Genomic DNA, 27,495 nt, shown 5'->3' with positions numbered 1-27,495 from the left:
AAAAAAGTGTTATTTTGTGTTTTGGTAGCCCGTGTGTTACAAACAAGTTAAGGCAGGATTGTTTGTTAATGATTATTTTCAAACAACAACAACTCATATATTACAGACGGAAACTAAGCACGGCATCTCGTTTCTAAAATGACTCATTTCTGTAAAGGTAAGTACTGTAACGTTAGGACTGTATTCTTGCGGTTTTTGTTTCAGCGGAGACGTCGACTTCAAACAGGCCTCTTAGGCAAAAGAAAGGCAAACATATAGGGTCTGTGCGTGCATGTGATTGAGAGAGCAACATATTCAGATAGTTATTCCACTGAGGTATTAAATAAATTAAATAAGCATTTTGATTATCTCCCTCTGCCCCTCAGCCTCGCCAATGTTAAAGATGATTTGTTTACCCCATATGTTCGTACTCAGTACTAATCGTGGCCAGTGTGGGTGTCCTGAAATCCGCAGTTTTATCGTATTCAGTAGTCAATCGGCTTGGATATTTAAAAAATTGGTATTTGGCCACGATTAGAGTCAAGTAATCGTGAACCTAAATAATGACTGCATCACCAGTCCCAGTGATCCGGGATGTAGATCAGCTTCCTCCCTGAGGGCAGACACATAGTTGTCAGGAGTGGCTCTTTTGTTGTCATTTATGAGACTATAATTCTGTAATTAATTAGTCCATGTCTATTGCCTCTGAGGGAGATTATCTGCAAGATGAACAAAGCTACATATTAAAAAGTAGAACTGCCAGTGAACCAAGTTGACGTTAAAAAAATTATTGAAACTTTCTAAGTTTTCAGTACTAGTACGTTCCAAGAAGATAACCTTGGTACGAGAACGTATGTAGGATTAGCGGAGAATGGCGTTTAATGCCGTTAGAAACCGATAAGTTAAATTTCCAGAACATACGTACGTCCTGGTGGATACGCGTAAAAACCAGCATATACTGGGAAGTAGTTAAACGAGCTCCAGAAGGGTGGGGTTCACCCCCCATGATTAACTGTAAAATATGCAACTCTAGAACTGGAAAACATGGGTAATTAACACATACTTAATTCTATGTATTTATGGTGCAAGGCTGCATATGATTAACTGCCCTTCCAAAATGTTCGGTTATGAATCATTTCGATGTTTTCAGTTTGGCACCAACGATGATTGTAATACGAGCAGTAAGCTTCCGAGAGTTCACATTTACATTGTTGAAAATTGCTCTGGATTTGGCCAAATAGAAATCTCTTTTTCAAGTTTTCTGATGCCTCGAATGAAGTAAGACTGGTATAAGCTACCTCAACGGGTTTCATGGGATTTTCAGCAGAATTAGCTTGCATTATTTACTAGGCACAGCGGTAGTACAGGTAATTAAACAGAAAACAATGACCTACTACTGAGTAGTGTATATTAATTTATACCTGCCCAAAGCTTAATTTTAAACCATTTAACAAATTAGATTAAATTCAACTGATTAAGTGTTTTGGAGTTTCGACAATGGACAAGGTAGTAAACTCTGCACGCTTCTGGCGTGACGCTCACGCTTTCTGATTCTCACGCTCACGCAAGAAATCTTACGGCAAATCTATATTATTACATTATAAGCCTAAAATTAGCTACATCAAAAGCGTTAGGGGTGTTGTGCAAGCCTTACATACTAGTTTCAATGTAATAAAAACGTTACATACATGCAAATGCGTGTGCATGTGTGTGCAGACTTGTTTCGAATTGAAAATCTCACTCCAGCCAGCTGACCAAAGTGGCCACCCTGAATTGAACCATAGGTAAGACCGTATTGGCCTTTCTTTGATGGCTTGAACTTTTTTACTCCTTTTGGAAGTAAGAAATACAGACATTACAGTTCGATCGATCGCTCCTCGCAAAGTCTCAGGCCCGTTTTAACCCTAATTATAAAGCATAAATATAAGACACAAATGGTACCGTAAAAAATATGGTTTACAAAAAGCATCCCCCGTTAAGTATTATTAGTTCCGTACACACCGATGTTTTAATCGGATGACTATTAATGTGACACCAGGAAGTAACTTCGCTCGGTAACATTGAATGTTGACAAATACAGTGATCCGAACAGTAGTTAAGTGTACATGATATATATCCTTAATGGTCATAGAATGGATGCGGGTGTATCTTTGCGATTTAATGTTGGAATGACGGGTTAACTAACCTTACGAACATGCACTGCTAAAAGACTAAATCCAACAGATTTGTATGAAATTAGATGCATATTGCAAGTTATAGTTACTGTTATATTTTCTGACATGGATCCAAGACACAAGGAAGTCATTAAGAAGCATCGTTTGTATCTCTCTGAACAAATTTTAATTGACGATACAATTGTTCAGTATCTTTACCAGGAAGATATTTTAACCGAAAGTCAGGTGGAAGAAATTCAGTCCCAGGTAACGAACAAAAAGAAGACACTGAAGCTGCTGGATATCCTCCCCACCCGGGGTCCGCTGGCCTTTGATGCCTTTCTGAAGTCCTTGGATGGGGAGTTCTGGTGGGTAAAGGAAAAGCTAGAGCAGAAAGCGAAGGATCCGAAAGATGGGGCAGTGACCGAGAAAACCGTAGCAGGTAGGACTTCCAAGGCCTTGTTCACTCAATGAAATTGCAAGATTAGTTATAATTCATATCAAATAATTTATTCTAGAAAATAGATTGTCACACAAACTGAATTGTTCAAAATATTTTGATTATATTTTTATATTTTAAATCTTAAGCACAAGGTATATCCACTATAGTACGTGTGATAAATTGAGCTGTTTGCGTTTCCATTTTTATTTTCAGTAGATATTATATTTAATGTGAGATTCTTCCCAAAGAACCTGAAAGTCGTGCTTCAGTCTACCCCATCAGTAATTAAAAAATCGGCGATTCTCAACCAATGGGTCGCAACCCAAATTTGGCCAGCGGCAAGCTGTGAATGGGTCGCGAGGCAGAGTTGGAAATGTAAGCATTTTTAAAACCAGCAAACTCCTACGCTGATCCACGGTCAGATTTACCAGCCCCAGTTCTAGAATTAACCTATAGAAACGGGACTTGGATCTGCAAATGCTTAGCGCAAAACTAGTGAACACGCAACCACAGATGCTTAATTTAATATTCATTGGCACATCCAATCACATTAGTGTGAAATGCATTGATTTTTATAAATTGCAGAATATACTGCGTGCTTGATCAGAGCGTTAATGTACACATATACTTGATACAGGGTCGAGACTAAGATGGCATGGTAAAAAAAATTTGGTTGCAGTGCAAAAAGGGTTGAGAACCAGTGATTTAGATAACGTAAGAGATAACAGAATTAACAATCGTTAGCAGAATTAGCTGTTCGGGATATTTAATGGAAAGGCTCATATATAAATGGCTGTGTGGTTTTACCTCGTCGTACTGAACCTTGCACGTGGTTCGTGTTAAAAAACGCAGTTTTAAAATGTGTTTTAAACATAAAAGAATATGTTAATTATCTCTCACATAGTGGATAAAATAGAGGCTCTGCAGGGCGCGTTTTAAGCCCCCCACCCCCCCATGTGTGTGGTTTCTCTTTTTCTCCGACGGCTTTTATTTCCTCCTCTATTGAGGGCAAGCGTTCGCTCTGCATCCTCCTTTCTAGGAAAATGTAATTAAATCCATTTGTTGGCTGGTCTCCCTCTCTCCTCTCTGCCCGCTTCTTTTGTGTGTTTCGAGGTGGACAGCAGGAATAAAAAGAGAGGAGAAAATAATTCCGCTTTTGTGTGGTCGCTTTTCTAGGAAACCAGAGAGGATGGATGGGGAGGACAGGCAGTTATTTCAGCTTTTTAATGTGAGCAGTAATTTAACGACAGAAATAAGCAACTTTGTACTTGTTCTACTAATCATATTTGTAGTACAATGCCGTTTTTTTAAAGTAATTTTCCCAAAGTTTCATGTCTTACAAAAAAAACCCCGATTTATTTTCATATGCTTAAGGCTAAATCATTATGAAGGCAGCTAATGCTTTCTGAGAGACCATGAGTATTAGATAAGTCTAGACTATGTTTGTCTGTATGCTTGGGTAATGTAAGGTTAGTTCTCATGCTTAGAATTCACTTTAGCACAGGGAAGCCTCCATCCATTTTCTGAAACCACTTATCCAATTCATGGCTGTGGGGGGGGGGGGGGTTTGGAACCTATCCCAGAGTCTATGGGGGCAGAGCGTAGAACAACCCAGGATGGGGTCCCAACCCATCGCAGGGCAGACTCACGCACCACTCACGCACACATGCACACCTATGGACGATTTGGTAACTCCAATTAACCTCGGCGTGTTTTTGGACTGTGGGGGGCAACCCCACGACAACACGGGGAGAACATGCCAAACTCCACACATGGAGCTGTGGTGGAGTCTCGAACCCAGGTCCCAGAGGTAGGAGGTGACAGTGCCAGCATGCTGCCCCCCCAAAGGAAAACAGAAAGGAATTATATGCTTTCTTGTAAGGAGGCCATGTTTGAACCCACAGCATGTAGGATTAGGGCCCCATCTAATGCTTTCAAGTGTAGACAAGCTTTGAGAGGCTTATGAGTGTCACCAGTCGGGCCGTATGGTAACACATGACAAAGGTAAATAAGCAGAGGGTTAGCAGGCTCAGACGCTGCTGAGATGAAGGACTGGTGCCACCACAGTCCGAAAGGAGCTGCTTCAGATTGGCGAGGATCGCGAGATGGCGAAAGACGAGCCTTTGCATCATGCCAGGCATCCCGCTTTTTCTGACCCGTCTGGGGGGGGGTCAAAAGGTCAACGGAGTGAAGCAAAGGGAACAAGGGGAAGGGAGCCTTGCGGAGAAGGTGTGATGTTGGCCTCCTACTGAGCCATGAAGATTGTTTGTAAAAAGGAAGTTTTTTACATCAGTGCATTACGCAATTTTTAAAAAAATATTTGCAGAGGAAAGAAGGTTATTTAGGGTCTGTTGTTGTTTTCCAACATCTCGTTTCATAAAGGTCTAAAAATGAAGTAAATATGCATTTAAAATCATTCGTCTTTCATTGTCACCGGGGGGAAAAACTAAGAAGTTTAAAATTTTTAAATGGCTGTAAATCAAGCAGTGGTTACAAACAGATAAAACAAAGTATTTTTATATTAAGACATACTTCATTCCATTATTATAATTGAAATCACTGGATGGGTGGGCTTCTTGCCTTGGAGCCGACAGAAGCCATTTTGGCTCGCATGCCCAGCTAAGAGGGTGATTTGCAAGGCAGAGGAAAGGCCAAGGGCCCCGGCAGCCACGGCGGCAGTATCACAGAAATCGGTTTCCCCTTGGAGTTTCCCACTCTCCAAACCTGCCATTAAATGATTCTCCGAGCCGGTGGCCAATCTGGAAAGGTTTCCCGAGATGGAGACTTAAGGTACCAGCTGCATTCTGTTGGCACCGAGGTTGGAAAGATGTGTTTTGGTCTCACACGCCAGCAGCTTTGATAAAGACCTCTGGTGACCAGTTGTAAAATACGGTGGTGGATCTTCAGTATCACGACGTCTCGCTTCCTGGCCTGCTGGCGTCGTTAAGATCAAAAGCGTCTTGAGCTCCTTTAAATACTAGGATATTTTAGCCAAAAAGATTTATAATCTCTGCCAAGGGGCTAAGAGTTGACTGTAAGCCAGCCATCCAGAAGCAAATGAGTCCCAGCACATGCAAAGATCACCCCCAAACAGGTAATTAACCACAGGATGAACCATTCCTGATGACCATATGTCTGCAAATGTGAATCCGGTTGGAAATCTGTGCTTTCAATTGTACAGGCTGGTCTGATAAACGGATCTAGATAGATTTTGTGTAAGATTCTGTAAAAGGTCCCATCTAAAATGGCCCCAAACGTCATAGTGTCGTCTTTGAAATTGAAGGTACATAAAGTACTGAAACCTGGGCCTGCCAGTAATTCTTTCGGAAATGTGTCATTTTATCAATTCCAACATATGGAGCCCATTATCCTTTATTAATGATTTAATGGAAAATTTAAATATAGCCTCATGTTGGGATTGCCGCCTTGTTTGTGTTCCCTCGTCTTCATCAAGGGTCCCAGTCCTTTTAGAGGTGTGTGCGTGCGCGTGTGTGTGTGTGTGTGCGTGTGCATGTATGTATATGTTCTATATAGATTCTAGCCACTTGTCAGGAGAGAGAGGGCTCCACACACGTTTGGTAACATGAGGGAGGCAGATAGCCTTGGCACGGACGACTTCGTTGCCTTTGAAGTGAGGGAGAGTCAAGCAGAGAGCTGTTTGAAGTCGGGCTTCCCCTTCTGGATGAATGAGCTGATGTAATGATAATTGGCTGTAAAAGTGAGGAGTGTTTGTTTTCGCTGGCGTGCCGCGCCTGCCGGCTTCTCTCCCGCTCGGCCTGCTTTCCAGGAACCTTGGCTGAGGAAGAGGCCGTCTGCCAGGGCTGTAAAACACGCCACGGGCCCTGCTTTCGGCCCTCGCTTCCCCCTCCCAGCCCTCCTCCATATCGTTTTTCCTCACTCTCCTGATCAGTGGCCTTTTCATTTCCCCCTCAGGTGTCTCTTGTCTCAGGGAACATCAGCTAGTACAGGACAGGCCAAGCAGAAATGGACCCGTAACTACAGCACTCGCAGATATACGGGAATGGTTTTCTAAGTACAGCTTTCCAAGTACAAAAGATCTTTTTGCATGAGTAACTGAAGGATCATTTTAGCATCGGAACGCCAAAATAGAAAACAGACTTCTGAAATAAAGCTGTATGTAGGTCTAGCTTTTGTTAGTAAGTTAGTAATAGTAACTTTCAGTAAGTTAGTTGAACAATATCAAGTTTTCTTTTGTACTTTCTCTCTGGTTATAGCTGGTTGTATGACGTGCATAAACTAAAATGTTAGTTTTCGCCGTGGACTTATTATTACCACCAGAAGAGAAGCCAATATGATGCATTTCTCAGTACATTTTTCATCAAAACACACCTAGCATTGAAAAAAAAATATCTATGGTTTTAAGAGACTTTTGTGATTTGTGCGGTAAAGCGAAACATGCTGGGAATCCATGTGCCGTTTTCTTTTTTGAAATGGAAAGAGGATGTCCCATGTTGTGATCTGGCTTGAGGTTTTTTGCGAGTTCTGCTTTTGGAGTGAGGTGGCAGTTCAGTGTCGGTCGTAGCCCCCTGTCCGCCAGTGTACTACAGGGTAAACGTGGGCGAGAGGCACTGAACAGCACAGTATGAAACGCGGTACCGCGGTAGATGACGAGCCACACAGCCGGCATTTCTGTGACGTGCAGAGCCATTCCGCGTGCGCACATGAGCCCTTACTGCACAGATATCCTCACAGACTTTGGTTTTCCTTCCAGTTCTCCCATAATTCATAGCATTAACACCCGTCACGATGTTATGGTCCGCATTAAAACCACATGACACTCTCTGGTGATCTGCAGAAGTACTCATACGAGGACCTAAGAAACGTGCAGATTGGATTTAAAACTGGACCGAAACATAAGATGAAATATCACATAAATCAGTCTTATTGAGTGAAAGTAAGCGATTCTGATTCCCATTCTTTGGGCTCAATGAAGAAGTTAATAAGCTTTTGTCGTGCATTGCTGTGCAAAGCTTAATTTCCGATGGCAGGCCAGATAAGAAATAAGGCAGAAAGTTGGTTTTACTCTTTATTTCTTTATGCTTACATGTTTTATTTTACCAAATTGTTACAAGGCACATCTGCTTTGTGTTTTAGTTAATAAGGCAGCAAAAACCAGGAATAGCAGTGAATTCTCTTTTGACTTTTTTGGTGTTTCTGACCAGGTTTCCATAAAAAACTTTCACCAAAGCTGATTACATCTCCAAATGGGTCATTAACTTTATTTACGGTCAGACCGCCCTGCTCCTGCCTGGACCACAGCATTAGTGCAGACCGTAATCTGTCAGTGTCCGAGGTCAGTTGGTCACCATAGTTATGAAGGAGGATGCTGGGACAATCTGAGTGTTTTTTTTTTTCCCTTCCGGAAACTCCTCCCGTCTGCTGAAGACGACCGTAATGCAGGCTGAACGGTCAGACCCAGCAGCTTAGGTTACGGTGCACATGGGCCCAAACGTCTCATTACCGCACTTTATCTTGCCTGATGTTGCCTTAACCCCGTACGGCGTGAGGCAGGACATTCCCAGGAAGGCTGTGCATGGTGTCGGTGGTGATTTGCACTCCTCTCGGCACGTGCTTTGGCTTTGCACTGAGTGTCAGGCAGTGCTTGGCACCACGACTCCGCCTTAACCCCGTAACTCAACCCACCGCGTCCCGCTGGCCGAGGGGCAAACCCAGTTCACCTCCTCTTCAGTCTCACTTGAATTTCGGCTCAGTATAATCCCCAACCAAAAAAGACCAAAGACAGAACATGAACCCTTCAGGAAGAAACATCTACAGTATCTTTTATTTGTGGGTTTTGATGCTATCCTCCATGTGCTTGTAACTTGATAAGTAGACGGCGTTTCATTTTGTTTTTCTTAATTAATGTTGTTTGTTCTTTCTCTGTCTCTTCCTTTCCCAGAACAGTGTGCTATTTCTGAGCCAACCTTGCAGAAGGTTCCGACGGACCAGGATCTGAACCGGCTGGCGGGTCGGCTCGGGCTGGAGTGGGAATCGGTGGTGCTGGACCTGGGCCTGCCCCTGTGGGAGGTGCAGAGGTGCCGGGCAGGTCATCCGCTCAGCCTCTACGGCCAGGCCATGGCGGGGCTGGTGCGCTGGAGACAGCGCTCGGGTCGGAAGGCCACAGTACAGCGACTCCTTCAGGCCCTGCAGGCAGCTGACATCCACCCCTCGACCCTGGAGGATGTATTCCAGTGACAGGACAATTTTTTACAGACATACAGTGCCGACGTTTTGTTGGTCTTGGTGGTCCACCACTGTCAGTCAGATTTGACATTTTACCAAACAGATGTTTTAAAACATGCAAATGGACACTTTTTGTATGGGAGTCTGAGCCTGTTGTATTTGAGATCTTTAAACCAGCTGCTACTCTAAGGAGACCAACCAGTGACTGAACAGAACAGGTCCATTTACCAGGAAACTGGCATACATTTTGCCTGGGAACAGCATGTAGCTTATGTGTGATTTTAAAGGACTTACCACTCAGTCAACATTCCAGTTTGTAGCACTGACAATTCCCTGTGAATCGCACAGCCAAGGGGTAACAGACAGCCAATTGGGGGGGGGGGGGGGGGGGGGCAGAGGGGCCACCAGTCCTGCACTTAAAACACCAGCACATCTGAATTGCCTGTAAACCTGACAATGCCGGTTTCATTCCTGGAGTGTATACATCCATTCGTGGCCCATTAAAGATAACCTGGATTAATATCTCGTGCTATGTTAATATCCTCTCTTCTGTTGTTGACCTTTAGCTCACCTGTGTACGGTCCTTAGATACGGAGCAAATGAAGAGATTTCCAAGAAATAATAGCGGATAAACACGTCCCAATAAAATCCCACATTAGTCTGGTTTACAGACTTCGTTCTCCAAAGAAGGTCACGGCAGTGAGGGTACCATTAGACATGCCTGTCACATGCTCACGTGCTGGGCCTGGCGTTCGTCTGATTTCTCATGACCTCCTTTTACACTGAGTGCCATCTCCCCTGTGTGCTTTTGCTGTCTACATCACTGAGGAGCATCTTGCAACTCGTGGCAGACTCAAGAGCGCCCCCTGTTGGTGGGGGTTGCAGATTTCGCACGTGACTGGAAACGGCAAAACTTCAAAATCTGTCTCGGCTGTATATGTGAATTGGTGTGTAGCTTGCATTAATAATAACACAAGGCAGTGCTTCAGAGTTACTCATTTAATCTTATTTTAATTGAAATATCTGAAAGCTGCTCTTATCAGCCTGCATACGGCAGCGTAATCTGTCCTGTTCTCATGTCTGTAGAAACTGATCCCATGACTGTTGACAGAAACTGAGGAACCGTTGGTGGTTCACAGAACTGGGGCCTATCATTCCCAGACCTTTTTGTGAAAATGCTCGTTCTTTACTCAAGGTGAAATCATACGATATGAATTTGTTTGTACACGTGCGCAGTGTCTGGAGCCTCAAGAATTTCACTGCGAGGCTAATCTACTCAGGAAGGCCCAAAAAGAGGAAGGGGAGTGTCGACGTGCCGGGGCGGTTTGTGAAATGCTAACCGTCGCTAATTCTTCGTTTATGACCTTCTGTGGAATCGGAAGGCTTCCTGCGCTTCTGTCATTTTCTCTGTTCCTGTGAATGCGACAGGAAGGCTGTGTCCTTTCAGTGAAGTTGTTGAAGAAGCTGTTTTTACAATCCACTCGCAGGGGAAAGGCCAACGGTGTCAAATGGATGGGGGAGGGGATTACATAACACGGCGCACAAATATTTGATTGTCAAGACTCACAGTCTCCTGTTCTGTTAACGGCCTGTTTACACCGGTTACCTTGTTATGCAGCATGGGTCACTTCCTAATAGGTAACTCATTATGGGATGGCGTTGTGTTGGGTGCGTCAGTGGGACACGGGGCGTACGCTGCATTATGCGGCCCTAATCGTGAGGAAAAGGGCACAGCATGCCGTCCCAGTCTTTATGGGGGGGGAGGAGCCAGTGCAGGGGGCCCACGCGGGTGTGCATGTGCGAGCAGGTGCCCTTACGGGACGAGCTTTCCAGGAATCCGCAGATAAGCAGTACAAACAGCCAAACTGGTCAGAGAAAAACGGCGTGTGGATTAGCGTGGCTGCAGGAGCCGGGAGCCTCCCTGCCTTTTCCTCCTATAGCGTCACAAGGGCCTCTAGGTGTTATTCTAAGGGACTTACGACTGGCATGGTTCAGCGTTTCCCGTTTATCCATTTTGTTGTGCTTTTTGTTGTGTGTTTCGGGTCACTGTCCTGCTGAAGCGTCCGTGGTCTTTGATTCATACCTAGTTTTCTGACATCGGGTCGCTCGTTTTGACCTAAAACATCCTGGCAATCTGATTTCAAGGTCTCCTTAACATTCAATGCTTTCAGTACCAGAGGCAGCAAAGCAGCCCCCCCCCAGCATTACGGAACCCGCCCCACATTTAACTCTAGGTGGGGTGTTCTTTTCCATAGAAGCTTATTTTAGTCCGCTGTAAGCAAATCACTGATCTGCATTGCAAAAGACCTCTCTTTTGTTTTCATCAGTATTCAGAACATTTTCCTAGAAGGATTTTTGGTTTATCTAAATGGGTTTGGGCAAAGATCAGTCATTTCTTTCTGTTTGCCTTCTTCCTTGGCCTCGGTTGAATGTGTGTTGTATGGTACCAGTTGAAATCTTAGCTCCAGGTCAGCTCTAAGCTCATTGGACGTTATGCGTGATGATTTCCTCCCAGCCTTTTGCACCATTCTCTGAAGACTTTTCTTTTTTTGGCCTCACCAGGTTCCTGGCTCTTGCACGAGCAGCAAACCTCTTCGTGAACTGAAGAAGCCGGGATGCCGAGGGCTTGGTGAGACGGCCTTGTGCCCTTTGAAACCGTGATGTTTGGTCTCAGTCACCATGGTTATTTTCACCAAAGTCACTGAGGAACAGCGGATCAGAATGAACTGTTTTTCAACATTAAGGCATATCAAAGGTTAATTTGTGTCTTGTGGCAGTTAAAGGTGAGTCTGTTTGCTTTGGGGAAAAAAAGGTTGCCAATAATTGTGCTATATTAGCTTTTCAGTTTTTATACCATTTCTGCGCATTTAGTTTCATAATAATGCTGGTGAGTACAACACGAGGGTGTCACTAAATCCCTCAGCTGTTTTTGGCACTGTGGGAGGAGCCTGTGAATTTCACACACCACGCTCCATCTGGATTAAACTATTCTTACCCTTGGCTAATATTTACACCCTTTATAAAAAAGCAATTTGGATGCTTTCAGTGTTTGACAGAGAGAGCGGCGATGTAAGCAGGACCATATTGGCTACCAGCATTTCTGTGTTGATACATCATTCTTTGATTTAATGTTAATTTTTATTACTATTCTTATTTATTTATATCTTTATTGATAATTCACTCGACTAATCTGGCAGTTAACTTCTGTTCCAATGCTGCCTTTGGGTGAACTCCTTTGGTTACATGGGAGGAACGATTGGGAACTGTCTGGATGTCGTGGATTCAGTTGATGAGATCGCTTGATCTGGAACAGCAGGGTCAGGGAAGCCTCTCGGGAATCGACTGGAATGGGTGTCGATCCTGAGCGTGTCATGGCATTACTGCAGCTCCGGGTGACCCTGCACGCCCTCATCGACTGGGAAATGCTTTACAAGCTCTACCTTTCAGTGACCCTCCAGTATGGAGTTTGACACGATTCGCTTGTCCTGTTTCCCAACAGCTCGCTTTGTAAACTACACACACACGCATCCATCATGTGAGTTCAGCTGAGGTAAGACCTCGATTGACTGACATTGACAAGCTCAGGTAGTGTATGAGGATGACTTTTCCCATTTTGCGACATTCTGGTGTGAAATTTACTTTTTTGTAACCACAACTTTCCCACTTAGCATGGATGTTTCCCGCCTCGTTTTCCTACTTTTGACTTCGTGATGCTTTTCTCTGTAGCTTGATAACGAATTCTCCAGTGTATTATTTCAGTACACAAACCCGTCAGCCAATAATCAGGTACACTAATGCTCACATGCATTTGGTAGAGCTGATTGGCCAGGAAGTATGTGAGTTCAGAGCAGACATGTCTCAATGAGCTGTTTTGACTGGATGTAGCCGTGACCTTAGGCTTCTACAACATTGACAGTTTAGTTAGCTAGTGGCTTGGCAGTCTCTTTAAATAGTACCGTTTAAGACTGAATTCGCTTATTGCTACATTGAAAGTTTTAAGTGGCATCTTGTTAGCATTTTCTCACCAAGTTTATCACTCTATGGTCGGTGTATATATATATAAGTATTTATATGCACAGTTTGTATTACATCGATTCCCAGAACATGTTGGGTCTGTCGGGAATGAAGACGCTTTGAAACATCTCTCAGATCCTCTGAAAACAGGGGAATTCTCCAGTAACTCCAAAGCAGCCCCCGCCGAGTGGGCAGCAGTGTCCCCCGAGGTCTGGGTGGTCGCCTTCACCATAACTATGTAGCTTCTCGTGCCTCGAGTAAAAGTACACAATCCCGAGAGGATCAAAATTGTTGGCAATGACATTCCGACAACTGGGATGCTCGTCGAACTAGAATATGAGACGAGATGTAGTTCAAATGCTATGAATGTGGTTTGCAGCCCAACGGCGGAGCGAGATTAATATCAGGGGAGGGCATGGAGGGGTCACAGAGAAGTAGCAGTAAAGTCGGGGAACATGAAGGGAGTCACTGGCTTCTTTCTACAAAGTGCATAAAATCAAAAAAACACCCATATGTTCTTATATTACACAATGATTATGGTCATGATTTGTTTATGCTCATGCAGTTCTGGGAACAGTGTAAAAGTATATTGTTGCTGCATCATATACAGGCATTTGGGGAATTATGTTCCGTGTTTTATGATCGACATCGCTTGGAGCCAATGAAAATAGGGGGGGGGTGCACAGGGGCTTCCTGCTCCCTGCTAAGACAGTGTATGACGTGTGTTGTTGGACAGGTAGACCTGCATCTAGGCAGTCTTATGGAACAGTTTTTTACTGAGGTCTTCTGAACATCCTGCTTGACCTTCACTGGAGGTTTCGTCAAAGGGCTCCATAGCCCTGGTTCTCGAGGGCCATCATCCAGTAGGGCTCCTCAACATTGGTTTTTGAGGGCCATCATCTAGTTGGGGCCCTCAGCAATGGTTCTTGCGGGTCTGCTCTGCTCTTTACATACCTCATTGCAGCAAGACAATTTTGTCCAGCGGGCCACAGTTAATTTGGGTGTAGCTGAATGGTAAATGCATTTTGGCCTGCTAACAACCTCCTCACAGATTTCTCAGGGATTTCTCAGTACTGTTAGTTTACTTGATGTAAAGCAAAGATGAAAGTAAAAACCCACTTTGGATTAGTTAAGGGGCAGATTTTGGACAACCAGACAAAGCTTCAAGCACCAAGTTTCGTAACGGCGTCTCACTTTCACTTTGTGGAGCTTTTATTGTGTCTGAATATCTGTACCGCTGACGCTTTTATTGAGAAGTTGTGTGTGTTTTGTGAACACTTTCAATGGTATGAATAGTGTTTCGTTTCACAGAATTCCAGTCTAACTGAAGATTAAGTTCTTGGATCTGTTGCTCAAGTTCAAGGTATTTTGCCTCAGATATTTTTATCTCAGTGCTGCTATAAAAATGAATGGATGACAAGATATCCATGCCTTTGTGCTGATAATGATATTGAAAATGCCCGGTGATCAGAGCTAATCTAAGAACAAGAGCCCTTGAGGCTCCCCAGGAAGAACTTGTTTAGGATACACCCACAGCTTAATGAGAATATTTTCTTACTTGGTGATGCTACGAATTAGATTTAAATTTAGGCATAAGACTGGATATTCACATTGACTGTTAGATAGATGTTAGATAGATGTTCCATACCTGAGAACACAAGTGCAAAGTGACATTTGGGAGGACAGAATCAAAGGCATTTGGTGCAGGTCTATGCCAAACGTGCTAAGAGGAGATAAGCCAGGCATTCTGGGAAAAACAGTAGAGAAACACGCAAATGATTTTGAGCAACTGTGTCAAACTTCCAGGAGTTCTTAAATATTACTGTTAAATTCTGCGCCGGTAGCTCTCTCTCATTTTTCTCAGCAGTTAAGTAGTGCAGCAGTTAGGAAATAATGCGACATCTGACAAAATACTTGAAGATTGGTGCTCTGTCAGAGGCTTCTTCTGAGGAACACTTTAGTGAGGCACTTAGTTTGCATTGTACCCTCACAAAAGGCTTTCAGTGGAGGGGGCCATGGGCCGAGCATGCGCATGATGGAATGGTGGTCTTAGCTTGCAAAAGGCATCGATCGCAAGAGAGCACGCGTCTTTCTGTGCTACGCTCAGCAGAGCAGGGATACAGACCTCTGGGCACCAATTGCACCGTCCTGCTGTCCAGATCTGCCCGGGCCAAACGGTCTTCTGAGGAATTTCTGCAGGATTACCTATTGAAGACTTCCCAGAGCAGTGTTTACAGGGAGTGGCTTTCCTGGAACTCTCATTAGGCTGCGGTGGCAGTGGGCCAAAGGGAGAGAATTGCCTGATACACTATCCCCAACCCCCTACCCGAGCCGGTATCCCATCCCTTCGGGGTCAGTGCCGTTATCGCCCAGCAGAGGGCGCCCACCAGTGGCAGCAGCTCAGCTTGGTGCCTCCAGAACTCGGCTAAAATCCGGGATGTCAGGTGCATCATGGTCCCTTTTGTTCAAACCTGAAGAAGTGCAGTAAGTGATTGTGGTGAATTTTTGGGCAAAGCAGTAACTATGCTCATCCAGTTCTAGCTGAGACCCTTTTGGTCGGCATTAAACTTTCCTTTCCGTTTCCCTCTGTCTGATGTTATACTCTGAACACATGCCATGCAGACTCCACTTCCACTCTCTGTTCAAGCCATTTCTTGCCATATTATAACCACGATAAGGCAGATTTCCGTGCCTTAAATGGAACTTGCTCGAGGCCCATCATCCCTCCCCTTCGTCCAACACTCAGGGCTGAGGAGGGAGACCTTGCCGTCTTTTTATTCCAGAAAAATCTATATAATAATCTCCTTTGTATCAAATTCAAAAGCTGCCCGCAATTCAACCGCCAGTACAGAGGGCGATGTAAGGATCATCTATTTACTCTGAAATACTGTCCCCACGTGAGCGTGATACAGCATCTGATCTGTCTGCTATCTGCTGCCAGATTCTGAATGTCTGGAAAGCCCTGCTATAACCACCAGGAGCTTGTATTAGCTTGGCAGCATCAGGCTGGAGAACCAGGGCGTGTGGCACGAAGCACAGGCCATTAAAGCAATGCAAAGGAAAAGCCGGTTTAAATGGTTTTTCTTCGGCAGTCTTTTGCGCTTCATATGTTTGTACATGTGACTGCACTGCTGAGTGCCTTTTGTCCCATATAATCTGTTAATCTCTCCATCAGTAGTAACTGAAGATGACGTCTTCTGTCCGTCTGTGTTCGTCTCATCTTAGATATAATGAATGAGGATGTGGTTTGAAGTAACAGGCTGTTGAGTCTTTGTGGGTATTTTTGCACTGTTGACGATGGCAGCCAGTATGGAGACCAGCCAGTACACTAGGATTCTGACTCATAAATATTCAAAGATGGAGAGCAAGGGCGGACTGCTTCCCATGGGAGGCCAGCATTTTTCAGCAGTCTGACTTAATTAAAATGCATTATTTTTTCCCCCCATAGATGATCTCCCACCTTTTAAAATTGTTGTCTGAAGTCACCAAATTGCCCATGGGTGTGAATGGCGTGTGACTGTGCCCTGTGATGAGTCGGCGCCCCGTCCTGGGTCGTTTCCTGCCTTGTGCCTGTAGCCTGCAGGACAGGCTCTGGACCCCACCCCCAACCCTGAATAGGACAAATGCTAAGAAAAATGGATTGATGTTCTAACGAACCCCCAGCCACAAAGCAATTTTTTTTTCTTTTTGGAGATTGTCTGATTAAAATAGTCTTAAATCAAAGGTATACAGCTTAGAGAAACTTGGCGCTGTGTCTGCACGTGTTGTGTGCATGCATGTACTTGCCCAGTGACAGATTGGTATCTGATGTATAGAGTTCCCCTGTGCATTGTGGGATAGGTGCTTACCGCAACCTTCCTCTGGGATAGACGCATGATGTCTTCATTTTCACGTTTGGATTTATGCCACTTCCACGAATGTCTGATATCTATGTAATTCTGATTTTAAATGGCACTGTGCTCTCGTTTGGGTTTCGTGAAACAAAAGGCAGGTGCTCTGACATTTATTCTGGACATGTGGTATAGCCCACCACCCTGACCAGGATAACCGAAGATGGACAGGCATGATATATTGCTGACCTTTCCAACTGTGCGGAACCGATCAAAGATAAGCAGCTGGTTTAGATGGCATATTTCGTTTGTTGGTAGATGTGCAAGCTACCAGCTAAATTGCACTCAAAATGGTTATTTTTGGAGAAATACATTGCAAGCTTTACCTCAGAAAATGCAAAAAACATCAGATATAACCTAAGCACAGAGATGGAAGATGGTCTGTAGGCTGCAGGCATGAAATATGAAACCTGCTGTGCATCCTCTGCTCTTCAGGGCATGAAAATGGCATGAGGCAGGGTCACCTCTGCACTTCCTGAGCCATGACCCAGGGCTGAAACACACATCGTCACAGATTGTCACATGGAAGACAGCCACGGGAAGGGGGCAGGTCCCTCTATGGGCAAGTCAAGCCCCAGAAACAGGGGGATGGAGTGTCTGCAAATAGGAGATGTTAAGTACTGTCTTTTGAAGAAGATTTGTATTAAACATCCCATTTGATTTTCAGCCCCAAGGATGTTCTTTTCAGCAAAGTTCATTTCCCTGAACGGCTCTTACTGTCCGTTCTGATAGATGGCGTATGGAAATTAAAAAGCCCTTTTTTTATGATTTAACAGCTTACGAATTGTGGTGCCTTAATGATTAACAAACAGGAATTTCAAATAAGTGCCCATTTAACAAACTGTAACTGCAATTGCCTTGAGAAATATTTAATGATGTAAATTCAACTTTATATTCAGAATCAGGAATGTATGATATCAAATTCTCCAACCCATTGCCATTTTCAAGGATTCTGTCCAGGTTAATTCAATAGATTGTGTCATTCAGGTTCAGTTGTATAGTATGTATAATACCTGAAGCTGGTTCAGGTCTGAGTTCACACCCCCTGTATTCTGTCCTGCATATTGAACTGGTGATGCCATATCAACTTTGCTAATATTCCAGAAAGACCCCTTATATTTGGTGTTTAACTGGACCGTTGAGTAAAGCACGGCATCACCTGTACGATAGCCGGCAATACACGCTCATCTCTCCTCGAGTGGCTGACACGTGAGCATGTGTTGCTGTTCCATTAGTCCCTCACACCTCATTTGAGAAAGGGAATGGGTCCTGTGGTTTTTGATACTACAGTAGAAGCAGTAAATTTTACTTTGATTGATGGGTAATATCTACGGCGGCAGCTCAGAACAACCTCCAGAACGAGAGATGACTGACTTTGGCTTATGGCTGGAAACGGGCATGTCATGGTGTCTAGGGAATGATCTCATCTGAACAAGGAGAAAGAGTTCTGTAACACAGAAGTGTGTTACTATGACAACAGAGGCTCTGTTGAACTCAACTGTATATAACTTCAGAGAAGGAGTTAAAGCATCTCATGTTTTATGGGGGGATGATGTTTTACAGGCAGCCAATAACAGAGATTTACTTCAACGAGGAATAACCTTTAACGTGGAGTTGGCGGCATCTGCTGTTAATATTGGTGTATTACAACAAATTACGCTTTGTTGTACATTATTTTGATTGTAATGATTCAGAATTATGTACAACAAAATAGTCTTATGTATAAACATGTACATGAAGCCAGTGGGTCGTATACCTTGTGTCCTAGGATTGTACCTTGGCCTTGAGTTAATCGGCAATTTTAATGTAAAACCGGAAGTGTGTAATTTCTTCATTGAAGAGTGAGCAGCTGTTCAATCAAAGTGAAGTAGGTTCAATTAATTCTGCAGCCACTTTTGTCCAAAGAGATGTGTAAGTGACCTCACTCTGCCATCCGTGGGATTTGATTGGGTGACCTTCTGCTCAGGGGCATGGAGCCACATGCCACCCCAAACCGTACAGTGGGTGCTGGCAAATTAGCAATGAATGATAAGATTACCTGGAGAAGGCAGACTGCCTCGAATTTCTTCCTCTCCCTCCTGCTCACGCCGTTCCTCTGCTTCTGTCCTCCTCGCTGCTCCTTCTTGCTGGGTGTCCACAGGCCTGCTGGAGAACTGGAGACATGGAGACAAAATATTGTGAAGATGTGGGAGACAAAGGCCAGGTGAGTCATCATGGTCTTTGGCCTCTAAGATGGACGTTCCAGAATGGATGCCATTTAGGCAGGGAGAAAAAAATAATAGCCATTTATTTTAACATTAAAAAAAGCCTTGCTTTTGAGGACTCATATTTACATTCATAAAACCACTATTTAAAGAATGTTTTTAAGGTGCTTTTTGCTACATAGTGAGCTGCCGTAAATTCAGTGTGATTTGATATTTGAAGAAATGCATTTATATTATGGGAAGAGAATCTCTGTGTAACTATATATATAAATTTTGCTCATACTTAGATTCTGCAATGTTGTTTCTCTGGTGAAACCACGAATACACCGATACCTGTCCATGTACGAGAAGCCGTGTAAATTCTCGCATTGTTTGTGGGTTTCCACCAATGCCTCCTATACTCTTTTTCCGTGTGACTAAAATAGATTAGAGTACACAGGAAGAAGAGGCGTCTGAAGCACATGCGAAGTGTGAAAATGGATCGGTCAAAACTCGTCTGAAGTCTCACAGGTGACGTCCTTCTTCTGCAAGATGTCGGTGAGCAGAGCAATCTCACTGTTGAGTAAGTCATTCTATGTAACCCGAAGAAGCTGATCTTAAATGCATATATAGGAGTTAAATCAGGTTTTGCAAGCTTATATGTTTCAGACAGCTAAGACTTTTATTTGGTGTGGTTACTCTAAATACCCTGTAGCCGGAGTCACCTTAAACGTTTCTTGACTGTTAATACAATTAATTTTAATAGGTGCTTTCTCATATTTCTACTTCTGTTTTCCGTACACATTCATCTCACGCTATTTTCATTTTAGATGCACGATCCTCACAGGTGTAATATGTTTGCTTTTCTTTCAAACAAAACAATTCACTGCAGCAAACAATATATCACTTAAGATATCACTTAATATATCACTTAAGATGTCACTTTCTGTATGCAGTCAAGGGCCAAAACGGTCACGACAGAATGGAAGACAAATTTAATGGGAAAAAACTAGTTGGGGGATAGACTTTGGGAGGGGGGGTGGTAGTTATATTAATATGGAGTGTTTGATATGTTTGTGAGCTTGTAATGTGGAAATGTCACCAGCAGTAAAAACCAAGGATCTCCAACCATCTGCCCATAATCTCCGACCGAAATGTCTGAACAAGTGGAATGATCATCTATTAAGGCTAGATAGTGTGAATATGTGTTATTTTGGGTGATACCTATATAATACAGTTTGTGATTGGGAATGTGTGTTCAGTGAAGGACTTAATATGGTACTAGTTGGTTTAGGCATGACATGCTATACAGAGGAAGTCTTGCCAGTTAACATCATGCTGTAGGATACTTATGTCTATGACTCATTTCCCTGCTTTAATATGTTTTAAACAAGTGAAGCAGATTTTGTGGTGGGAAAAACGCTTAAAAATGTAGCAATTTTCTTACTTTGTCTCTGACCAGGTTTCATTGCTGTGGCCATCTCTTCTCAAGGTGAGAGTACCGAACTCGCTGTCTGCCTGCCAAGCACTCGTCTGTGCTTTACTGACACTACACGAGTTGTCCGGTGTTGTCATCCAGCAATAGCTTTACTGTAGGACATCCAAAGAAAAATACTTAACCCACAGGAACAAGAGTGGAGAGTATCGCTGAGGGTGAGATTTCCATTTCTGTGCATGTTTAATAAGGGATTTTCGGACAGCAGGAACTTCAACACCAACACCCCAAACTATTTCCCTAAATTACTAAACACCTGTATAACAGCCCAATAAGGACACTTTTGTAATATAAAGAATTTAAATTGGCAGTTGCATAATTAACAGTTAATGAACTGATTCGTTTGTATGTATGTGCACAGTGGGGCTACCCAGTGATACGTTAAAGTATCAGACATGAATTTTTTCATTCTAGTGCTAACATGTGCTGCAATATAACAACGTATAAAGCAAATATAATGACTTAATATAATGCAGTAAAATAAACAAAACAGAAATAAACAATAACAATAAACAGATCAGGTAAATAGGCAATTTTAAATTCATGTGGGGGAGATTATAGCGATAATCAGGGTTCACAGAGAAACATCACAAGAGAGAGAAAAAAGATTCAGTGAACCTGCCCCCCCGGCAACATTTACTGCCACCATTGTTACCGTCACCACCACTGCCCTCCCAAATATAATGTTGTATTATGTGAAACACGCAACTCCTCAAATTATAATGTTTTTTGTGCATGAATAGCTCTCACTACAAATAAGGTTCTCAATAAGGCCATACATTCATGCAAACCTGTACTTGCACGTCATGGATGGACTGGCCACTGGCCCACAAAGATCTTTGACACATTTCAAACACTGAAAATAACATGCAACCGAGAGGAACAGTTATTCAGGTATTGAGAGTTCAGAGAATGAGGGATAAGGGCAGTGGATGGGGCCTTGTTTGTCTCAAGAAACGTCGATTATGATGACGATGATGATGCTAACGCTGATCTGCTGGAGACTGTGGCATATGACTCATAGGCACCTGTGCTGTAGACTTCGTAAGAATTATGAGGATGCAAATGAGATGACATTAGGAGGTTGTTGGTTCAAATCCCGTTGGCTGTCAGGGCGATTCCCAGTTGGTCTCTTGATGGCTCTTAATCCCGATTACTCCAGGTAGTAGCTGCCGCTAATCATCATTGTGTGGTGCTTTAGATAAAATTATCTGTTAATTACATGTAAATGAATGGGTGGAATTTTAGTTGAGGTACCGACACTGAGGAAATTGTGTCGTCTCCCTTTCCTCCAGACAGCTCCAAACCTGTCGTGACAATCGATCCATCAGGCTGGATATACGAAGGAGACGCGGTAATCTTGACTTGCGAGGCCAAGGGACATCGCTCCAACGGTTCAGCGACCCGCTGGTTCCGAAACAGAGTGCTGGCAGACTCCACGCCGCAAACTGAAATGATCGCCGCATCTGGGGTATCCTATACACTGAGACCTGCTGCGCCCTCAAACACAGAGATATACTGGTGCAGCATTATGGGATGGGACAGCTGGCCCATCCAGTTTAAAGTGCGCGGTAAGGGCGTAGACTCTGGGGAGTGTGATAATGCATTTAACACTTCACTACAGCCCTTGGCAAAAGCATCGGACAGCCTTACAGACATTTTTTCCAGTTGGCTGGCGGGTGGGAGGGGTAAAATTGCAGTGGGTAATATTAAACGCAGTGACTGGAAAGTGGCACCAAAATGTCCGTCCACCAGATCAAATTTGCTTTTCTGTTATGCAGAAAAAAACATGACGTATAGCTAAACTATTTTTATGAGTACTCCATAATCCTTATATAACTCGTTTTGTAAACGTCAGGTACAACTGAAAACAATGTAGCAATTTTTTTTCACGTATGTCGGACAGTGAGTGATGAATTAATGGGTCGTTGATTTACATCTCTGTGTCACCAGAGCTGTTCTCGCCGCCCATGTTGAGCGTGGAGCCTTCAGGGATGGTGACGGAAGGAGAGAACGTGACTTTTCGCTGTGAGGTTTTGCCCCCCCCACGGAAACCTGGGGTGTCCCTGCAGGCCACCATATTCTTCACAGATGATTCAGGTCTGACCAAAGCGGTGTCCGCGGGGGACCAGCACACATTTGTAGCTGAGAGGGCTAACGCTGGAAGCTACCATTGTGCGGTGCAGGCCGTGAAGAACCACGTCAGAAAAATTAGCCCCCCGCTGTGGCTGGCTGTCAGACGTATGTCCAGGTCTTCATTTTAACATCTGAAGGACAGATCGCCATTTTGTGGTGGTGCTGTCTTTTTTTCTAAGCATTTCTTTTTTTATCCCCCTTAGAGAGATTAGGTGGTACCTTGGGCGGAGCTTAATGCTCTCCCCTTCTATGATGTGAGGGGGCGTATCCCTTATTCTGATTGGTCGAGGGGTTATGTCCATACATGGTATCATACATGCTTATGCCACGTGTTGCTGATAGGGGGCCATATGGTTTAGGAGATTGGTTTGCCGTCTGAACTCACGTATTTATTTATGTGGTACTTTTAATTACATTAAGGAATAATAAAACATATAGCGGGATGAATGCGAGCTAGCTGAATGATGAAGGAACAGTCTCTCTGTGTGTCACGCCACCCATCCATCCACCGGCCCACCGTCCCTTAAGGCCTCATTATAAAGCTCTGCTGGTTGATGTGACAGCAAAGGAAGAAACTACCCTAAGTAAGGTACTGCTCTGCCGAGGCTTGAACCACGGACCTTCTGATCGCAGGCACGGTCGCTCTGCGTGTTGCGTCACCCTTAAGGGTTAAAGATAATGATCTGCCGGGTGATGTGATGCAATACAGGATACTACTCTGCCTGAATAAGGAATAAGGGATACGCCCCCCCACGTCAGAAGCGGATCCAAATTAAGCTCCGCCCAAGGTACCACCTAATCTCTCCCCTTTCCCTGTTTCCCCTCAGAGGTGTTTATCAGCGTCACTCTCACTGCATCTCCGGGAGTCAGAGTAAAAGTCCACCAACCCTTGAGTCTTAAATGCTCAGCTGTGATTAAAAACCAGAGCTCAGGCCACCAGGATACGGACCGAGCCGAGACGTCCTTCACCTTCCTGAGAGACGGGCAGCCGGTAGTGACCCGCAGCCACTCAGATCTCTACACCATAATCAGCGTCAACAGGAGCCACGCTGGGAAATACAGATGCGTCGTAAATGCAGGGAGAGCCCAGAAACACAGCCAGGAGATTCTTATTTACTTACAGAATAGTAGGTAGCATTGTGACCCTCTGTTGTAGTGTTTTTGTAGTGATAGGGAAGCCTTCAGCACCTTCATTAGATACAACTATGTTAAAGAGCTTTACAGAGAGATCCTCTGTAATCCTCAGTCCGCTATCCAATATGTGAATCAGCACAGGTGAACACAGGTATCGGCACTTGGATCGCTGGGTCCCGAGCACTTTTGTGTACGAGCACAATATTCCCGTCTCTTCCAAGAAATGGGCAGCACCTGGTACAAGATACACTAAATAGTCTATTCTGGAGTCTTTGATGGTGTGTTTGCTATTGATTCATAGTGACCTGGAATATCCTCATGCATCCTGTCGAGTCAGTGTTCTGCTCCCTCCTCATACCCAGTTTTTCTTACCGCTTGACAGGACCGGTGGTGTTCGGCTTGGGGGCTTTAGGATTCCTGGCCGCTACCGTTGTGCTGTGTGTGAAATGGTGAGAAATATACCTACATAGCAAGACGAGTCTGAACCCGTCTGAGCCTGGAATCTTTTTGCACAACGAACCAATACGTCTGAATCCACTTTCTGGGTTTGAAACAGATGAGGGCCATATATGGGCCAGATGCACTGAATGTTACCAAATCAGGCACCAGAGTCAAAAGTAAAATTCAGATGCACTACAGATGGGGGGCAAAGAATGGCTCAGGGGGCTAAATCTCTGTGGTTGTACGCAGAAGGTTGCCAGTTCAAGCCCCAGACGCAGTAGAGGGCATTGTGCGTTGGCTGGCCTTGCACCATGATCCCAAAGCTGTGGAGAGGAAGATGGGGTCAGTGCAAAGAAGCATTTCAATGAACAAATAAAGCATGTTTGCTTGTTAAATGTGGCCCTGACTCTTTTTTTTTCCCCAGACTGACTGCCGACCAGTGTTGTTCTGGGATACTTCCTTACCTGGTGAGTGGCTTGGTGGGCTAAGCCTCTGTGCTCGTGTGGTCGTTGGTTCGAGCCCCAGCCCCGGTGAAACCGTTACATGTCTGTGGGCCCTTGAGCAAGGCCTTTAACCGCCAGCTCCAGGGGTGTTGGCCGACACTGTGCTAAGACCTCCCAGTGATGGAGAACTGGATGCAGTAGGTAAAGAAAGGTGTGCCAGTGTAACTGTTTTTATGCAAATTAAAGTTTGGCGCTCCAGTATCCAGGTCAGGATACTGGAGCAGAACTTAAACACAGCAACACTAGAATGTTTCCTCTTATACTTTCTTAATCTCACAACCAGCGGCACCCACAGCTCACCAAGATACTCACCAGCCACATGTGGCAAGGAAGGATCCCAGAACAAAACTGGTCAGCAGTCAGTCTGTAAAAACCAAAAATAGTAAGGGCCACAAACAAACATGCGTTACTTGCAAAAGTACTTTGGAACGCATCTTCTCACCGACCCTACCTTACTCTCCGTAGCTTGGAGATCACAGGGCCGGGGTTCTCTGCTGAGACCAGGGCTTGCATTAGCAACCTTCAGATTACTGGCACAGACACTTAGCCCACTGAACCACTCACTGCCCCTGGCTGCAACATCTCTGAACTTTATTTAAAATTACAATGGGACAGCCCCACCCACATAGAAAGATGAGTCTCATTTACGTTGTGTTATCAAATCTGGCCCGTATTTGCACCAAAAGTTAAATCCCAGATTTAAGGAGAACCAGGCAGAATCAGTTGCTAATTGGGAATGTTTACCTGTAATTGAGCGTGTTTGGTAATGTCAGGAAAACCTGAGAAATCGTCACAGGTTTCGATATTCCCACGTTCAAAATTCTCTGTTTTTTCGCTCAGGTTTTCCAGCTCTCTTTAAAGGTGCATGAGGGACAGTCAAACACATGGAAGGATGCAGGATTGTTTCAAACCACAAGAAGACAACGTTTCTGCGTGTGACTGGAGTTGCATTTGGGGCAAACAAAATATTTGCATATAAAGTAAAGCAATCATGAGTGTGTGTCTGTTTCACATAGGCTGCTTCCTATTAAATTAGGTAGCAGGTCGTAATTGAAAATTGGTCCAGCTCAGAATGTTTTATTTTGATACCATATAAGGACACAAAGAATTTCAAGCAATTACCTTGTAGTTTTTGAGACCTGGCTGTTGGGGAAGCCCCTGACCTGATGAGTGGGGGCATCACTTTATCTTCTATGGCAGTTTGTGGGGTTTCACGATGAATCTCCTGAAAGATGTAATTTTTAAAGCATTATTGTGGTACCTTATTCAGTGAGTTTCTTAGTAGGTTTCTGTAAGAAAACTGAGTGCAACATTAACCAATATTTTGACTGAACCATTGAAATATTTATTTTTAATTGTATTCCCCGGATAGAAAAAAGCTAAATTAAAGCATCACCACTTAGTCGTAACAAAGGGAAGAGGGACTGCAGATGGCATTTGACACTGTAAATGCAATAAGTCAAAAAGTATTTGATGGATCTTATATTTGCTTAAAAAAAAAAACATTAAAGATAAAAATCTATACCTGATTTAATTTCAGCTTTGAAGAGCAACAATATATGTAATGCAAGCATACTAAACTTAATGCATAGTAAACGTAGTCTGCAGAAGAAAAATCATTTTGGCTTGTCTGTTTATTTATAACACATACATCTGTGGTTTTCCTGTTCAGTGACTCACCGCATTTAATGCATTGAGTACACAAAGATAAAATGTGTATTGTCTTTGCAATTTGTCTGTATCGCGCTATATCCCACATAGCAAGCACATGTGGGCCGACTTTGAGATCTAGTACATCCAGCTTTGTTCTGGTATTGCCATAATGTTTGGCCCATACTCAATCCTAATATGGCTTATGATTTTGATTGACAGCAGGCTTTCCTTATATGGACCAATTTCTGCTGAGAATGAGAATGTCAGATGTCAGATCATTAATGGGAGAGAGGTTTTCGGCCAAAGATGGCACAATCATCAATTCTGGGACAAGATGACAGATCACAGTATTTTCTTCTGACAAAAACTAGTTAATCCAAATGTGTTGTATTTGTTAATTATTTTTGTAAGTGTATTAATCAGTTTTATGCAATGTTTTCATATAGTGTCATGCTGAGAAGTGTGGATTGAAATTGTCTGGCACACAGACCAAGGCAAAAGTTTAGATTTGCCAAGCAGCTTGCAAAGGAGAGTGATAGTGTCACATCACTTGACCTGGGAACCTGATGTAAACACAGTAAAAAATGGTTTGTTGTTTGTTTCCCTGCTCCTGTTTTGTTCAAATAAAGCCCCTTTATATATGCGGAGTAAACAGAACAAATCGACCCTATAGTAGGCCTATATATTTTTTGTTTTCCCTTTTACAGAGAACACATACAGCAGAACCAATCAAGGTATTGAACTTGGTATCGTCCAAGTGCCCTTACATTATGTGTACTTACACACGTCCAAACATTCCAGTCGCATTAAGGTTGGGGTCCACTCTCAGCTGCCTGTGGATGGGGCTTCTTTCATCACTGGAAACGATCTGGCCGGTGGTAAGGTTCTTCCGCTACCTGAGGTAACAGAAGAGCCGGAGAATTCTGCAGAGTGTTTCCTGTATGTGTTGTAACCTGTGCCCAAGCAGGTAAGCTTAAAGATGTCGAACTATCAGACTGTGTACTGATGATGTATCAAAATAAACTACGGTATATTGTATTTTAAAAACAGAAAAATACAAATGGCCAAACGTAAGAGCAACATTTTTCCACTGCGTAAGGAGACGCAATGCAAACGTGAAACCAAGTGTCATGTCTGACGGGGAAGGTCTGACCCAGAAGTAGCCTTGAGCAGAACAGATGGATTTAATATGAACTGGACACGAATAACCAGAAAACAAAGGACCACGAGGGGTCTAAAATGGAGAACAGGAAGGAGCAGTGAGGCAG

General features: G+C 43.8%; 2 protein-coding genes across 9 annotated transcripts; both read left to right on the top strand.

The window, feature by feature from the left end:
* The first annotated feature begins 2,001 nt into the window (after positions 1-2,001).
* On the top strand, positions 2,002-9,298 carry cradd (CASP2 and RIPK1 domain containing adaptor with death domain). The gene is made up of 2 exons (XM_049008350.1): positions 2,002-2,574; positions 8,495-9,298. The coding sequence occupies exons 1-2, from the start codon at positions 2,259-2,261 to the stop codon at positions 8,788-8,790; spliced, it is 612 nt and encodes a 203-aa protein (XP_048864307.1). The 5' UTR covers positions 2,002-2,258; the 3' UTR covers positions 8,791-9,298.
* On the top strand, positions 8,863-26,193 carry LOC125738866 (Fc receptor-like protein 2). 8 transcript variants are annotated; one of them, XM_049008349.1, is made up of 12 exons: positions 9,431-9,725; positions 11,341-12,170; positions 12,278-12,328; positions 18,823-18,885; positions 19,312-19,448; positions 20,328-20,357; positions 21,656-21,931; positions 22,314-22,601; positions 23,324-23,623; positions 24,013-24,079; positions 24,496-24,538; positions 25,415-26,193. In XM_049008349.1, coding segments are annotated over exons 5-11 (993 nt in total). In that variant the 5' UTR covers positions 9,431-9,725; positions 11,341-12,170; positions 12,278-12,328; positions 18,823-18,885; positions 19,312-19,417; the 3' UTR covers positions 24,497-24,538; positions 25,415-26,193. The 8 variants fall into 8 exon arrangements, with proteins under 8 accessions (XP_048864300.1, XP_048864303.1, XP_048864305.1 ...); XM_049008343.1 differs by lacking the exons at positions 9,431-9,725; positions 24,496-24,538 and adding an exon at positions 8,863-8,996; XM_049008342.1 differs by lacking the exon at positions 24,496-24,538 and having other exon boundaries at positions 11,341-11,561.
* The last annotated feature ends 1,302 nt before the right edge of the window (positions 26,194-27,495 follow it).

The sequence above is a fragment of the Brienomyrus brachyistius genome, chromosome 3, assembly GCF_023856365.1.
Source record: "Brienomyrus brachyistius isolate T26 chromosome 3, BBRACH_0.4, whole genome shotgun sequence".
Classification (NCBI taxonomy): Eukaryota; Metazoa; Chordata; class Actinopteri; order Osteoglossiformes; family Mormyridae; genus Brienomyrus; species Brienomyrus brachyistius.
The sequence above is the reverse complement of the archived record's forward strand: the minus strand, read 5'-3'. Positions and strand labels throughout refer to the sequence as shown.

Coding starts and splice junctions, on each gene's coding strand:
- LOC125738866 (XM_049008346.1), top strand. CDS start 19,418: ATGTCGGTGAGCAGAGCAATCTCACTGTTGA. Junction 20,358..21,655: donor TGTGGCCATCTCTTCTCAAG/GTGAGAGTACCG, acceptor CCTTTCCTCCAG/ACAGCTCCAAACCTGTCGTG. Junction 21,932..22,313: donor CATCCAGTTTAAAGTGCGCG/GTAAGGGCGTAG, acceptor CTGTGTCACCAG/AGCTGTTCTCGCCGCCCATG.
- cradd (XM_049008350.1), top strand. CDS start 2,259: ATGGATCCAAGACACAAGGAAGTCATTAAGAAGCATCGTTTGTATCTC. Junction 2,575..8,494: donor GACCGAGAAAACCGTAGCAG/GTAGGACTTCCA, acceptor TTCCTTTCCCAG/AACAGTGTGCTATTTCTGAG.